Raw genomic sequence first — 17,611 nt, forward strand, 5'->3', positions numbered from 1 at the left:
CTGACCTGCTAATTCATATCGTATTTCGTCAAAAAGGTTGCCGATTACATTACTGCTTAATTTATAGTCTGCTGCAACTGGTGCATCGGCTGGGTCTGTTCCCGGTTTTGTACAGTTAACTGTTCCCTCAATCAATATGAATGATTTACAAGGTAAAGAATAGACATCTAAAGAATTTATGCCAATACGTGCCTCGTCAGAGTTTTTTATTTCCTGTCCCGAATAAACTGTATGAGTGTGAAATTGGAATTTAGTAATATCATTATAAAACTGAAGGTCTGTCTCCACATCCAGAATTTCACTAATTGCTGCGGGACCTCCTGACATTTCGCCAATCAACTATAAAACCCAACTTTTCTAATATTCTCGCGCTTTTAGCCGACAAAGCACGTTTGTTTTTAGGTGTTGTCACTATCGCGTTCCTTTCTCTAATGACTTGATTGGTCTTATTCGAACGTGGGTTGAAAATAAGATAACCCATTACTTTTCACGTATGTGCAACCTAATTGTAATTGTATCTCCGCGGAAATCAATAAATGATCCGTTCTGGTCTGTTACCTTTACATTAATAGTTTGAATTCGATGCGTATTCAAAGGTACATAAATAATCGGTGATGGTACTTCGTTTATTAAATAACCGCTAGGAACCTTTGGTAAAAATTCGTAGATTATATGTTTTTGTTTTCCCTCAGAGTAACTGCCGCAAGCTAAATTACACTCAACTACAATACTGTCAACGCTTGTTATGTTAACCAAATGTTTGGAATAATGCCATTTATTTGGCTGCAAAACAACATTATCAAAACCAAGTATCTTAGCAATCGAATCAGAACGTGTTAAATCAATGGGTTTATCAGAATGAATTTCAATCTTCATAGTATTTACGTTTGCACGTATAATAAGTTTATTCTTCTTGCCATCAATATTCAATTTATTCTTTAAAGATTTTATAATATCCTCAACTTCATATGCACCAGTATCCAACTCGATTAATCTATCACCATATTTGAAGCTGGAATTTGTTCCTTTGTTAATGTTTGCAATACTATTGTAACTGGAAAAATTAATCAATCCAATTTCCCATTCACGATTTTTATCCAATTCTATAATTTCTTGTAAATGTTCATAGAGGTTACTCGTGTTAGATCGTAATGTAATAACCACCATCTTGTGTGTTCAGCACAAACACTTAATTACAACTGATTTGCAAGAAACAATAATGTAAGATGACCACAAAAATCGCTATTTAATGGTTGCATATGCTCTACATTATAAAATATATTTACTCCATTTTCTTTTTTCCAATATTTGTCCAATTCGTATGGAGGTTGTAAATTTCCAATTGGATCAAAATACCAAACATTAGAACCAACTTTCTTATATGCTACCCAATGTGTGCCATCCTCGCTTTCCCTTGCTAAATTCACAATGGCATTCTCGTTTTTTAGAATTTTTTTGGGTAATGCATCTAGCATATATATGCCTCTTAGCTGAATCTGTAATAATTTCGACCAATCAATCAAATCATAATTACTCAATTCTCCTTCAATATTCATGCCTTCTTCTTCTTCTCTTCTTCTTCCTACTCTTCTTTGTTGTTCTACGTTTCTTAACTTGAGGGAATAAACTCACTCCATATGATGATGGGGGTAGGGGTGGAACTCTCCCCCCACTAATACTAGGAAAAGGCTTAAAAAATATCCTTTTCCTGCAATATGCTTTTTCAACTGAGCTATAGCTTTGCGTCTAATTTCGTTACTATAACTTCTCCTCTCATTCTTCTTCTTCTTCTTCTTTCTCAAAGACCCACCAAACGCCGCTTTAGCTTTCATGACGTTTGTAACAAGATAGCTAAGTGCTTTCTCGGCAAGGGGTGTTTGTGGATTTTTGAAAATGTCCCATGCAGCGTTTGCTAGAGCTCTGTCAGCTACCGCCCGAGTTTTATTATCGCTATTTTGAGTATAGGCTATATCATGTATCTTGCAAGCTCTATCTAATGAATTTATACCTTGATCACCTCTCTTTAACCTTTCATTAACCTTGGTCCCCGGTCCGCAATACTCGTATCCCGGAATATGATATTCTTCCCCAGGTTATCAATTACCTTATTTAAAATAGTTGATGTCACATTACCTGCCAAACCTGACACACCTTTAAAAACTCTTGCTGCTGAACTCAAGATTCCTTTACCCCGTTTCCTCGAACTCTGCTTTTTTCTCCTACATACCATTTTTCATTACCTTTCAACTCAATGGTTGAACATTAACTGAGGTTAATTAATCAATACACCAACTTGAATTGGTTTAATTTTCAATCGAGTTGGAAATGAATTCATACCATGATTGCTATGATACATTGCTTGAATGATAAGAATATTATTTCAAATCTGAAAGGTGAATGCGATTTGAAAAGGGGAGAAATGATGCTGGGCCACCCACATCTGTAGGAGCACGTGCGAACACGTGCTAATGTAGGAGGGAGCGAGAAGCCGCCAGCGCTTGCCTGCACGGCTGTGTGTGTGTGTGTGTGTGTGTGTGTGTGTGTGTGTGTGTGTGTGTGTGTGTGTGTGTGTGTGTGTGTGTGTGTGTGTGTGTGTGTGTGTGTGTGTGTGTGTGTGTGTGTTGTGTGTGTGTGTGTGTGTGTGTGTGTGTGTGTGTGTGTAGCGGAAAAGACTAGTGAGCATGCTCACAACAAACTATAAAAGACGCACTCACCTTATTTGAATATCATTCACAACAGAGCAGCTGAAGCATTTCTTCTTCTGCATGTTTCTACTATTCATTACGAACTTATCAACAACGGCAACAACAGGTAAGAATTGAAAACAATTTTTTATCAAATATGGACACATTTTATTGAACACTACTATTGCATAACAAATTTATACATATTTAATGCAAAACATGTTAATGCTCAACGACATAAATATTGTCAAATGCCAAATTTGCTAATTTTGTACTTAACAATATTTATGTCTGTCAAAAAAGCATTAACATGCTTCACAAAGAGACATAGGGATTTACAATTTTTGTTAAAATGTTCAATGTCTTTGGAGGTCAAACCGCGGCTATACCTCTCCGGCATGTATATGTCCATCAGTCGTACAGATGTTAAATGCACTTTTAAAATTACCCGGCGACCATGTTGGTTGGTAATCTGCCGTACCCCCACGATAGGGTATGGCGTGTCCTCCACCAACTGCCGGAGAGGCGTCCACGGTTTCTCAGTATGATTTATAATGGCGAGCAACTCCTCCGTCTCCACGTCCATCTCGTTCTCCGCTTCCTCCTCCTCCCTTCGACGCACCTCCTCCATCAGCGGTAGCATGGATGAGTTCTCTTCCGGAACACGTTTCTGTTGAAAAAATATTTCATTAGACTCTTATTTGTTTCAGGTTATAAAATCATACGAGAGAGGGAGAACTTGCTCAACAGATTCACTATTCAAAACTGAAAGTAAGTAATAACTCGGAAATTCTCCGATTACTTGAACTCAATTCAAATTGCTAGATAATTGACTCAAAAAATATTTCACTTCATTACATGTTCATTTTTATCAACAATAATTTTGTTTCACACGAAATATTATAAACAGTTTATGCATGTGAACGCATTTTTCATAATTCAAATAACAATGTATTATTCGAATCAATATTTCAGTTCATTACATGTTCATTTTTATCAACAATAATTTTGTTTCACACGAAATATTATAAACAGTTTATGCATGTGAACGCATTTTTCATAATTCAAATAACAATGTATTATTCGAATCAATATTTCAGTTCATTACATGTTCATTTTTATCAACAATAATTTTGTTTCACACGAAATATTATAAACAGTTTATGCATCTGAATGCATTTTTCATAATTCAAATAACAATGTATTATTCGAATCAATATTTCAGTTCATTACATGTTCATTTTTATCAACAATAATTTTGTTTCACACGGAATATTATAAACAGTTTATGTATTATTCGAATCAGTAATTTGATATAGTAAGTAATATATATATATATATATTATATATATATATATATATTATATATATATATATATATATATAAGTAATAACTCGGAAATTCTCCGATTACTTGAACTCAATTCAAATTGGTAGATAATTGAATTGTTTCATGCAACATATTCGAATTTATTATCGAAATTACTAAAACATGTTTTGAATTTTTATCCAAATTTCAATGCAACCATCATGAGAATTTATCTGTGTTCGAATTGTTTTGATAGCACAATTAGAAGTCAAGCTCAGTCTTCGCTCACAGTATAAGAATCAGTAATGACTTGTAATGCACGCAAGAGATTTTATCCATTAGAAATTAGTTTTAAAAATTCACATTTTATAAAGATTTTGTGCACATTACATGTTAATACAATAATAATAATATTTGTTGAAACTAACCTTTGATTGAGTGAGCACCTCCTCCTCCTCTTCCCCGCTAACTTCAGGCTCCTCGAACGTTAATTTCCTCTTCGCCTGCCTCTCCCTGATGCTGTTTGATAGGGTTGTCAGCACCGCACGGCGCGGTGCCCAGGTAGTCGGTGTTGATTGAGGGAGAGGACTGTCCCCGATGATGATCTCCTCACCCCTCTCTCGTTGTATGAAGATTCCTCGTCTCTTCAGGGGTGAGGCGGAGGAGGAGGCGGGGGAGGCAGCGGAGGCGGCAGCGGCAGCAGCAGCAGAAGAGCCGGCACACGACTCGGCAGCTTTGCGCTGCCAATAGTTGAGCACACGCTGCGGGGGTGGGCTATCTGGTAAGATGAACGATGGAGAACTCATCTCGTACGATGTGTGAAGAATACTCGAATCTGTCTCTGATGTGAATGATAATTTTCCTCTCATCGCTTGTGTTTATATAGCATACGTTTCTCTCTCTGTTCCAGGCACGTGCGAGCGAGAGCGTGCTACAAGGCGAAAAAAATTCGAATTTCTCCCCAACAACACGTGCTCCCAGATCGTTATCAGATTGTAAGTATCCCACACACAATCATTTTTCAAATAGCATCCATGTGTTAGAAGACGAAAAAAAAAAAATCTCGTCTAGAACTCAGCATGAGACTTCACCTGCTAGAAGCTGAAATCCCCATGTCTACGGGAATAAAACATCTAGCTTGATTCTAATTTCATAATTCAAATCAATGTTAGATCCTTCAACATGGAAGTAAGAGGAGCTCATTTTTCAAACATGAATCTTATCTTGTCAGTGTTTTCTATCATCAATGAGATAACGCATTTTAATATTTAACCAATCTAATGTATTACAGTAGCAAAGTTGTTGCATTTCATTTATTTACAATATTGCACACATACACTTATATGTTTTGATCTTTCTTTGTCAATCCTGTTCTAACCCTGTCTCATCTGCAGAATCTCGTAAAAAATTCCAGATAAGTTGATTTAATTGTTCTTCTGTTAAATGAACATTGTTTTCTATTATAACCTTCTTAATTCTATTGATAGACTGTTTAAGGATTGCACACTCACATTTATATGAATCTGGGCGGTCGCCATTCCCCCAGAATTTATCATATGATGTACCATATAAATCACAAACAAGAATATGATCGTATCCATCACTGAAGCAAGAACCTAATTTTTCATAATCTCTCACAAAAGTTAAATATTGTAGATTTGTCCATCCTTTTTTGCTAATCGCTGCAATATATCTAGGTGCATGTCCAAGAGTTCACTTAATTTATATTGATATCTCATTTTTTCTAAAGGAACAGAATGGTATTCACTTAATTGATTAAAATGTCTATCTATAATGAATTGAACGCACAAATCTGAAGACTTTAACTCAGACTCCTCACCAAACACATTATCCATCTCAGTACAGTAGCTTGATGTTGTATCAGCAAAGACAAGATCACTACTAACAGATTACCTTGCTCTAGCTTATTATTATTATTATGAAAAGCACAATCTAGCGATAATTTATTGTACTTTATAGCACTCTATTTCTAATAAATATTTCAGGCCATAGAGGAATAGCATTCTCGATTCAGTTATTAAATATTTCACAACATTTCAAGATAGAGGAATAGCATTCTCGATTTAGTTATTAAATATTTCACATCATAGAGGAATAGCATTTCTCGATTCAGTTATTAAATTTCATTGTTTTCACAGCATTTTCTCACCTCTCAACTCGAGTTCCGAACCTCATAACCAGTTGAGCTCTCGTTGAGACAAGACAGCTGAGAGGAATCAATCATAGGGCGCTATCTACAGCTCTAGCATAGACCGCTATCTACACCTGTAACCCGCTATCTACACCTGTACCATAGGCTCGCTATCTACACTCGAGGAGATTCACGCAGCATCAACCAGTACATGTAAGTACATTTTTACTTTGATTGTATCCTCTGAGGAGGAAAATAGTCCTCCGAGGACAGTTTTTCTCCTCCGAGGACAGTTTTCCTCCTCCGAGGACAGTTTTTGTCCTCGGAGGATAAAAAACCTTCTACAATATACTGAATGCATGCGATTTATCTTTACGATACGATATTCAAATTCAAATTTATTTCTCAAAAAACATACACAATTATAATAATCTAATATTATAACATATAAAAATAATACAAGAAAAATACTATTAAATATATAAAATGATCCCAAAACTACAGTATATTATTTTTTTATGTCCATCTATGTTTAAGGAGTAGCCTACAAGGTAAAACCTGTGCGTAGACCTAAGTTGCAGTAATATATTTATTCAATATAAACTAAGAAATTGAACCAAAAAAGAACAAAGATTAGTGGAACTTACACACAAATATAAGTTTGTAGATTAAATTAGATAAAAGTTAGTAAAACACAATAATTATTATTCTATGATAAAAAAAAACAAAACATAAAAACAAGAAACAGTTGGTGCTTAGAAGATTTTTTCTTCAGTTTTATTTGATCTTATCCATTCCTCAATCTCGCAATTTAGTTTTTTGCTCCGGCTTGTATTGGCAACAAAATGAGTAGGAACAAGATTTATTATCCTCTGTGATAAGTAAGTGAATTGTCTTCTACATACATTCAAATCCATCCTCTCTTGATGGAATGTTTCTCTAATAGGACGTAAATTTAAATTCAAGTTTCTTTCACGAAGAAGAAATTATTTTTATTCTTCTTAATATATATTATCAAATTTTTTATGTACAGCTGTCGAACAGTTAGTACTTTGAATTCATTGAAAAGATCGCTTGTAGGATAAAGTCTGGGTTTGCCTAGAATTGTTTTAATAATATATTTTTGAATTATGAAAAGTTTTTCAAAATGTGTGTTCAAGGCTCCACCCCAAGCTCTTATTCCATATTGTAAGACAGCTTGTGCATAAGAGAAGTAGATTAATGGGCTATTTTCAAGTTATTTAGTTCTCTAATTTGATGAAATTTATATATTAGAAATTTATTTTTAAACACATGCTGTTTATATGAATATTCCATCTCAGATATGGATCCAACAGTATTCCCAGGTATTTTACTCGGTCCTTTTTTCGAATTTCAGGACAAAAGCAGTGATTTGTTGATTGTTGACAATTGCAGTTTACTTGGTGTATTTTAATACTTTCTATTTCATGAGGTTGTGTTTGGGCATTGGGTGAGAAAGTCATGAATACGCTTTTAGAAGCATTTAAAGTAAGCAGATGTTCATCGAGCCAAGATTGTGCTACTCTTAGACCATTTTCTGCGCTAAGGCGCACGTCCTCCCAGGAATTGCCAGTGAAAGTGAGAGCGGTATCATCAGCAAAGGATACGATTGAGCAGTTCCCAATGTCAACTTTAAGAAAATCATTAATATAAATTTGGAAAAGTATTGGTGATAAAACAGTGCCTTGAGGCAGACCATATTCAGTAAGTTTTTTATTACTTGATAAAGTATTCAGCGTAAGTAGTTGATACCGTTCAGTTAGATAACTATTGAATAGTTTGAGAGGTGAGCCTCTGATTCCAAGGTGTTCCATCTTCTCTAATAATCTTGACTGGGATACAGTGTCAAAAGCCTTTGCCAAGTCTAAGAAAGTTGTTAAAGTTTTCTTTTTACTGTTGAAGTTTCCAATTATTCTTTCCAAAAAGTCGGATATTGCATCTTCTGTTGATATGCCACTCTTAAATCCATACTGATTTCTGTTGATAATTCTATGTTTATTCAAATAACTTACTAGTCTCTTCTTTATAATTTTCTCCATTATTTTAGCTAAATTATTTATTAAACTTATTGGGCGATAATTTGAGGGGTTTGATTTATCACCTGATTTATAAACAGGAACAACTTTAGCAACTTTAAATAGTTTAGGAAAATAACCTACCAAAAAACATTTATTTATTATCATTTTAAGAGGCTCTACAATATAGGAAGCTATTTTTTTCAGACAGGCAGAACTCAAATTGTCTACTCCTGGAGAAGAGTTACTTCTGAGAGAATTGATTGTGTCTATTATTTCATCATTGTTTGTATCAGCCAAATAAAATGAATTGAATGAGGGGATTGACGAATCGGCATGAGTACGTTGTCTAGGGCTGTTATTTATTATTTTATTAGCATATAATTGACCTACATGCGTGAAATGGTGTTTAGAACTTCGGGATCTATATTGGGTATTTTTTTATCTCATTTTATATTCAATAGATCATTGATACACTCCCATGTCTTTTTCGAATTGCCTCTGCTTTGGAGTAGTATATTATTATAGTAGTCATACTTCGATTTTTTATCATGTTGTTTAATGTGTTTCTGTAGTTTTTATATAGTGATTTGAGAAAGTTGTTTTGAGGCTTTTTTTTTTAATTTCTGATGCATTTTATCTCGTTTTCTTATTGACGTTATTAATCCTGCAGTTATCCAAGGCTTGAGAGGCTTTAGTTTGTGTGGTACAATTTTTATTGGGTTGCATTTCCAATCTCAGTGGATAATGCATCAACAAATAATTCAACAGCATTTTCAATATTCAAATCAAGTTGTGATGCAACCTCGGACCAATTGTACTTCTTAAGATTATTTATCAAATCATGGTAGTTTATAGATTTTCTAGTGTTAACACTTGGTTCAGTTCTACCAGTATTTTCTCCAAGACCAATGTTTATACAAGTCAGATAGTGGTCAGTAATACTTGTTTTCATTATTGATCCAATAATAGACTCACAAACATCATTTGTTTTTCTGTAAAATATGTGATCAATACATGATTGGGATCCGTTTATTTCTCGAGTAGGTTTATTAATGTAAGATTTAAAACCATTTGATGACAAAAGATTGAAATATTCATTAGCAAAGTTTGTGTTACTGTTTATATCTATGTTTGTATCACCGATGATTATTATGTTCTGACTATTTTCATGTTTCAAGTAATCAATGCAATCATTCAGACTATTGAGAAAAATTTGCAAATTAGAAGAAGGTGAACGGTAAATAGTAACTATTGTGAATTTAATATTTTCATCAGGTATACTAACACTCAGTATTAGAGAATTACATTCGAGTATAATAAAATTTATGTTTTCAACATTGAATGTGTTCCTAGTAAAAATACAAACTCCATCGCATTTATTCAGTCTACCTGGTACACTATGAATTGAATAATCATTCAAACTGTGATTAATTGTGCTATCGTTAATCCAAGTTTCACTAAGTGCTATAAAATCAAATTTAGTATCACAATTCCCTAGAATATATGCTAAGTTATCAAAGTTTTTATTCATACTTCTTATATTCATGTGACAATATTCACAAATCTACATGGCTCAGTGGTATAATTTTGCGGTTTGAAATTAAAAATATCATCTACTTGAATTGTATTGTATGACTCAACTGAGATTTCATTATCAAAATTATTTATTAAATCATTCGTCATATTTATAGAGTAAAAATAAATTTATCACAATAAGGTAAAAGGCTCCAAAAACTAATCTGTTAAACAGTAGTGAAAAATGAGAGTCAATTGTTTTTGATTTGTGATGAGCCAGCAAAATGTTAAGGTTTTCGTATTTCTGTTTGAATGACACAATTTCGAGTTGGCTCTTAATAAGTGTAGTGATATAAAAGGTTTTTGACCTCTGCTCTAAATACAATATTTTATTGGCCATAGTCTGTTTTATCTATTAAACTTTGAATTGCTCTAATATAGCAGGGACAAGTTGTATCATTTACTAGATGTTTATCATCCTTTTTAATGTTCTTGCAATTGGCACATATAGGCGCCTGTGATTTGTTAGGGCAAGTTTTGTATTCGTGATTCTCTTGAGCACAGAAACCACAGATTGTGGTTTCTTCTTTTTCAAAATTTTGAGGTGTGGCCAAATTTCAAGCATTTGAAGCAACGAGTTACTGATGTGTAATCTTTGACTCGACAAGAGGTCCAATCTACATAGATTCGTCCCTTATTAATTATTTCTCGTCGAATATCAGGAGAACATTCGATTACCCAATGGGTGTAATCTCTCTCTTTCTTACCTACTTTATATAATGGGTTGAATTCTTTATCAAATTTTTCTTTATTTATTGTGTTTGAGAAATTCCTGTTGAATATTTCTATACTTAAATCACTCTGGCTCAATTCTCTAGATACATTATATATAATTACTCTAGGTTTTTTCAACGAAGGAGTACTAATTTCTAAATCTTTATCATTAATTAGTTTGTTTCCTAGAACTTTTACCTTGTCCTCGGGTATATCCGGAACATCCAAGCCCCGCTCTTCTTTCTCACACTCTTCATATAAACAAAACGGTAAATGTATTACTTTTTCAAATGGATTTTCCATAATCATGCCGAGGGAACGCAGACTACGTGGCATCAATTCAAGCGCAGCCCGCCATCGCATCACCCTCGATGACGAGGATATCGACATCACCAATGTGCTTGAGAGGTCGAAACGTCAAGTTTTCGATATAATTAGGGAACATGCGGCATGCCATGATGGGAATGTTAAGTGGTTTATAGTCTTAAACGTTTTGCTGTATAAATTAGTGGTGATGGATGACAAGCAGGTTGGTGACTCTGTCTCATCTCTAATAAATCTACATAGTTACTCCAACATAGCGCTAAACGTGCTTGAGAACTATGAAGATTTTAATGAGCATTTTTTCTTGGCTGTGAAAAAAATCCTCTCATCTTTCGAAAATTTCGTAAGACATGGGAGTGGATGGGTGCTAAAGAAAATTGAATCACTGGATGTAAACGTGATTAAATTTAATCCTATATACACATCCAGTTTCATTCAAACACCTCAGTTTTTGAAAAACAAAAAATGTATTATAAATGTGAAAAATCTCTCTGACGAAAAATGCTTTTTATGGTCAGTGCTCGCTTATTTCCATCAGAAGCCAAAGGACTCACACCTGACTGTAAAGTATTTGAGCAAGTTTGCTCACACACTTAATACGCGAGGAGTAAATTTCCCGGTGACGACACGCGATATTAAGAAATTTGAAATACTCAATCCGGACATTGCAATTCACGTCATCGCGTATGACAACAAAAAGTTTTTCCCCTTCCGTACAAGCATTTTCCGCACTCGTAAACACCAAATTAATCTTTTAATGCTAAAAGCCGGTACAGGAAAAACTCATTTCTGTTTAGTAAATACCGCGAACCGGAAAAACGGGCTATCGCGTCTTCTCTCCCACCTTTCAAAATGCCACGGTCAAGTACACATTTGCAATTTTTGTTTCCATAGATTTACATCGACCAAATCTAAAAATTATGATGGCAAATCAAATTTGTTGAAACATGTGGAACTTTGTTCCAAGTTTGAATCTCAGCGCGTTTCATATCCTAAACGCGGAGAGACAATTAAATTCAAGAAACTAGGCACGACGTTGAAGAAAAAGTACACCATTTACGCGGATTTAGAAACATACGTTGTGAATATTAATGATGATGATGATTCCGATTCTGATGAAGTTACTCGTAGTTACACAAAGAAAACGGCGCGTCATATTCCCTGCGGCTATTGTTTCGTTGTTATAGATGTTAACGGGGAAATCGCCTACGGACCTGTACTCCATAGATCGAGTAGTTTAGACGAAAAAATCATGGAGAAATTTCTTCAGGAGATTACAGATCTCGGAGACATTTTGTATGAGGATATGAAACGAGAAATTCCGATGCAAGCTTTATCCGAAAGTCAAGAGCGTGAATTTCAAAATTCAGTAAACTGCGGGCTTTGTGCTGAACCGTTTTTAGACACCGATATTAAATGTCGTCACCACGCGCATGAAACCGGTAATTACTTGTGTGCGGCACATGTTTCTTGTAATTTAACAGCTCGTACTCCGGAGTACATATCATGTTATTTTCATAATTTCTCCGGTTTTGATTCGCATTTTATTCTGAAATCGCTCGGTAAATGTAAAAAAGAAATTTCCTGCATCGCAAATACGTCAGAGAGATTTTTGTCACTTTCAGTAGGCAAAATTAAATTTTTAGATTCCTACAAGTTTATGTCTGAATCCTTGGAAGTATTGGTACGTAATTTGGTAGAAAGTACAGACATGGAAAAGAAGTTCGAACGATTATTTTCGGTGTTTCATGATCCACCTCGCGAACAAAGACAGCTCTTGTTGAAAAAAGGAGTATATCCCTACTCGTACATGAGCTGTCCCGAAAAATTCGCAGAAACATCGCTTCCTCCCATCGAATGTTTTCATAACGATTTAACTGATACACCTCTGTCTCGCGAAGAATATGAGCATGCGCAAAGAGTGTTCTCAACATTCAAGCTGAAAAATCTGGGTGAATATCACGATTTTTATTTATGTTTGGACGTAATGCTATTAGCGGTAGTTTTTGAATCCATGAGGTCTACGCTTTTTAGCTCATACGGCCTTGATGTGACCCATTTTGTTTCTCTCGCGCACTCCACCTGGAATTGCATGCTGAAACACACTAAAGTCGAACTAGAATTGATTACTCATCCTGACATGCATCTTATGTTTGAGGCAGGGATGAGGGATAACAAACATCTACCCGAAACATACGATCCTTCAAAACCGTCTAATTATCTGCTTTATATCGATGCAAACAGTTTATACTCGGAAGCTATGAGCCGAAGCTTACCTGTTGGAAATTTCAAATTCCTCTCAGAGGAAGAAATTTCCAGCCTTGATTTCGCGAATTTGGACAGCAATTCAGAAACCGGATATATAATAGAATGTGATCTCAAGTACCCTCAAGAGTTACATGATAAGCATGCCAGCTTCCCACTCGCACCTCTCCACCAAACGCCGCCGCGCGAATTGCTGTCGAACTACCAAACAAATGAGAACGGTCAAACTGGAACCAAAAAGCTCATGAACACACTTTTCGATCGTGAAAAGTACATTGTTCACTATGTCAATTTAAAGCTCTACCTTCAGCTCGGTTTGAAATTATTGAAAGTGCATCGCGTCATTAGCTTTTCCCAATCTCCCTGGCTGAAAAGCTACATCGACTTCAATATCCGGAATAGACAGAACGCGAAAAATAAATTTGAAATATCCTTCTTTAAGGCCTGTTGTAACTTGATATATGGAAAAACTATTCAAAGTAGTCGTAAGCAAATGAATGTTAAAATTATCACGGATGAAAAACGGTTAGATAAGTACATTTCAAATCCACTATGTAAACGCTGGCAAATAATTAGTCCGAACGTGATCGCGGTTTTCTCTCGCAAGTTGGAACTTAAAATGAACAAGCCTGTCTATTCCGGCTTTTCCGTACTGGAGTTGAGTAAATTCCATATGTATGATTTTTTCTATTGCAAATTACAAAAAATTATACCGTGGGATCGTATAGAACTGTGTATGACTGACACCGACAGTTTTCTTCTAAACCTAAAAGTCGAAGATGTGTATCAGTTGATTAGAGAAAATTTGACCCTTTTCGATACTTCTAACTATCCACCTTCCCACCCTTGCTTTTCCATGGAGAGAAATAAAGTTGTAGGAAAGTTCAAGGATGAGACCGGGTCAAAACCTGTCCATAAATTTCTTGGACTTAGATCCAAACTTTACTCATTTTTAGTATGTAACGAGGATGAAGAACCTGTAAATAAATGTATAGCAAAGGGTGTACAGAGCGGAGTGAAATGTAGAAAGCTTAATTTTAATTTATATAAGAAATCATTGTTTGAACGTAGTGAACATGTAGAAAAATTTAATATGTTAAGATCCTATAATCACACCATGTATCAGGTTGAATGTGCAAAAATCTGTTTGAGCCCTTATGATGATAAGAGGTATATTGCTGAGAATGGTGTTGATACTCTCCCATTTGGACATTATAGACTGCCAACTGTGAACTGATTGCTCAGTATGTCCCATGACAATCATCCAACACCACTGATTTGACTGTATCATGAATATTATTAGATCTAAGTTAGCTTTAGAGCTTCATAGCGTGCCGCGTGTGAACTATCCCACTCGCAAATATGAGTTGAAAAGTGAAAAAGACTTGCTTCAAGCCGATCTCATTGAGATGACGAGTTTATCGCGTTTTAATAAGGGTTACAAATATATATTAGCTGTTATTAATTGTTTTTCAAAATTTGCATATTGTGTACCATTAAAAGACAAGGCAAGCCAATCTGTATTTAACGCTCTCGAGCCAATTATTTCTAAAAATAAGGGAGTTAAGCTGTTCCAAACAGATCAGGGAACAGAATTCTTTAATTCAAAAGTTAAAGCGTTATTAGATAGATATAGTATTAAACATTATCATGTTTTTACCGATAAGAAAGCCTCCATAGTTGAAAGGTTTAATAGAACACTTAAAGCAAAAATTTATAGATATTTAACTGAACATGGAACCAAAAACTGGATATCGCAACTAGACAGTTTAGTTCGTGATTATAATGCAACAATGCATTCATCCATAAGAATGAAACCTAAAGATGTGAGGAAAAAAGATCGTAATCATGTTTTAATGTCTTTGAATTCTGCATTCAATAGACGATATAAATTGAAAAATTCAAAACCGAAATTTAAGCTAGGAGATGTACGAATCTCAAAGAAAAGGGTTCTTTTCGATAAATCTTATAACATAAACTGGAGCGCAGAGTATTTTGTAATTCATTCTATATTTCCTTCTCAACCTGTAACGTATAGCTTGCGAGATCTAAACGGAGAAGTAATTAGTGGTAGGTTTTATGCAGAAGAAATTAAAAAAACACAATTAAACGAATCGGAGAGACAAGTGTATTTGATTGAAAAAATATTAAAACGTGATAAAAAAGGATTGTTAGTGAAATGGATTGGGTTTTCAACGCCTAGTTATATTAGTAAAGATCAACTATTAGATGAAAAATAATCTTTTGTAATCTATTGTAAATATCATGTACATTTATTGTAAATAATCTATTGTAAATATCATGTACATTTATTGTAAATAATCTATTGCAAATACATTCCATTCAGTGTAAATATCATGATGTACATTTGTTGAAAATATAATAGCTCCTCATCAAACATTGCTTTTCATTTCAAGTTTCGTAATTTGCTAAGCCTCAACCAACAGATGCATTCTCGTGAAGAGGGTGCGGGAAAGAGAGCGCCATGTGCTGTGATCCTCTCTGATAACTTATCAGTTCCTTATCAGATCACATGCTGTACACGTGACTAACATGATTCCGATAGTAAATTTCGACAGTGTTATAAGAGAGAAAGAAATGCCAACATGGTGTAAAAATGGTAAGTTATTACCACATAATGCAAGGATCCTTATAATAGGCTCTTCAGGTTGTGGCAAGACCAATTTACTATTTAATTTAATTTTTTCAAAGAATGGGTTGAGATTTAAAACTATATACTTGCACACGAAGAGCGAGTATCAAGATAAGTACTTGTTTTTGAGAAAAGTCTTTTCAAAAATGAAGGGTATTGAATTTCATATAAACAGCAATTCGGAATCTATACCTCACCCCAACAAAATTCAACAATTTTCTCTTGTCATATTCGACGACTTCCAACTTAATCACGTACCTCAAATAAGAGAATATTTTACCATGGGACGACATCGTAATATTGACACTGCATATTTAATTCAGAGTTATGGAGCTACACAGAAACATTTCACTAGGGACAACGCGAATATGATTATAATCTTCAAGGTAGATTTATTGAGTCTGAAATTAATTCACAGAGATCATGTTGGAGCAGATATTTCTTATAAAGATTTCGTTAAACTTTGTCATACAGTTTGGAATCGTAAACCTCATAATTTTCTAACTATTATGACCGAGTGTGGAATTAATAGCGGCAAGTACCGAGATTCGCTCGATACGTTTCTTACCGTTCAGTAGAGATTAATTCTTTGTGCAGACATGTTGTCATACAGCAGCAGAAAACTGAATAGAAAGAACGTTGGTTTAATCGAAAAGATTAAGAAATTGAGAAAAGTAATTAGAGAGAAGCATAAAAGCTTAGTCAATTTTGAAAGGCGATCGGAGGAATATAATAGGAAAACGTTCTCCCCCTTGATAGAGCCCATAATTGAACTGGGAAAAAACAAATTCTCACACTCTGGTGTAAAACCAAAAAAGGAAGAAGTAAAAGAGGAGAGTATGCAAATTGATGATAATGGAGAGGGGATGAACAGAGTTATGAGAGTTCATCAAACAATTTTTTAAGCTCGACTAAATTTGAAAACAGTTTACTTGGTTCTAGCAGAAACGATGATGTGCTGTCACAATATCTAAAAACGTTTCATGCGGAAAAATTGAATAATTCAATCAGTTATGGAATTTCATATAATTCTAAAGATGATGTGTATTATATTGGAAATCAGCAAGTAATATTCGATAACGGTTATATAGATATTAATAATGAAAGATTTCGTTTAACACACGGTCTACTTGAGTTATTATTCAGTGCGAGACCAAACTCAAATCTTTATAATGAGAGAGATCTGGATAAGTATAAAAAAATCTTAACACTTACAGGTATACATTTAGATCGAAGAGGCTATGTTAAACGAAATCAGGGAATTAAATCGCAAATGATTCAAAAGTTATTTCCCAGTAAAAAAATTAGTAAAAAGAAGGGGTGGGGTTTATTGAAATTTGCAAAAAATAATTCTCATGATAGAATTTATCAATACTTTGATAATTTTGACGAATTAGTGGAAAGATTAAATTTACTCTATTCCTCAAAAGCTAGTGGGAACACCGGGCATGATGTGGAGATCGCGTCTATAATTGAAGAGCTAAAAGAAGCAAAATTAATTGTTTAGTGTCACGATGACTCTACACTGATTCGGACGAATTGATACGGCTAGTGCTAGCGGAGCTCTTGCTAATCTTATGTGTGATATTGACTCGATAACACAGAAGATAATCGAATCGATAAATCAACAAGGAATCAGCGAAGCTGTGAAATTTTATTTAGATTCGCAAATAACCAAACTCGTTTCAGAAAATACAAAGAATATTGGAGTGAGCATAATTGAAAGAGAACATATTCTAAGTACATTACAAAATTTCAGTGCTAATATCGATAAAGCTATTGGAGAGAGAACACTAAATTTAGAATCTGCTCTAGGAGAAGTGAAAACTTTAACAGACAGCTTTTCATCTCAGTTGCTCAGTATTAACAACGATAAAGTTGATAAAGCTTATTTAG

General features: G+C 34.5%; 1 protein-coding gene across 1 annotated transcript; it reads right to left on the minus strand.

The window, feature by feature from the left end:
* Window positions 1-2,861: 2,861 nt before the first annotated feature.
* Window positions 2,862-5,099, minus strand: LOC120351350. Its single transcript, XM_039428291.1, has 2 exons — window positions 4,422-5,099; window positions 2,862-3,354 (listed from the first exon to the last, which is right to left on the minus strand). Exons 1-2 carry the CDS (start codon window positions 4,860-4,862, stop codon window positions 2,932-2,934), a joined length of 864 nt encoding a protein of 287 aa, XP_039284225.1. The 5' UTR covers window positions 4,863-5,099; the 3' UTR covers window positions 2,862-2,931.
* Window positions 5,100-17,611: the final 12,512 nt, after the last annotated feature.

Source organism: Nilaparvata lugens, chromosome 5 (assembly GCF_014356525.2).
Source record: "Nilaparvata lugens isolate BPH chromosome 5, ASM1435652v1, whole genome shotgun sequence".
Lineage (NCBI taxonomy): Eukaryota > Metazoa > Arthropoda > Insecta > Hemiptera > Delphacidae > Nilaparvata > Nilaparvata lugens.

Excerpts from the sequence above, each read along its gene's own strand:
- LOC120351350 (XM_039428291.1), bottom strand. The coding sequence starts at position 4,862 with ATGAGAGGAAAATTATCATTCACATCAGAGACAGATTCGAGTATTCTT. Across the intron at positions 3,355-4,421 it reads AGGTGCTCACTCAATCAAAG|AAACGTGTTCCGGAAGAGAA; the intron begins GTTAGTTTCAAC and ends TTTTTTCAACAG.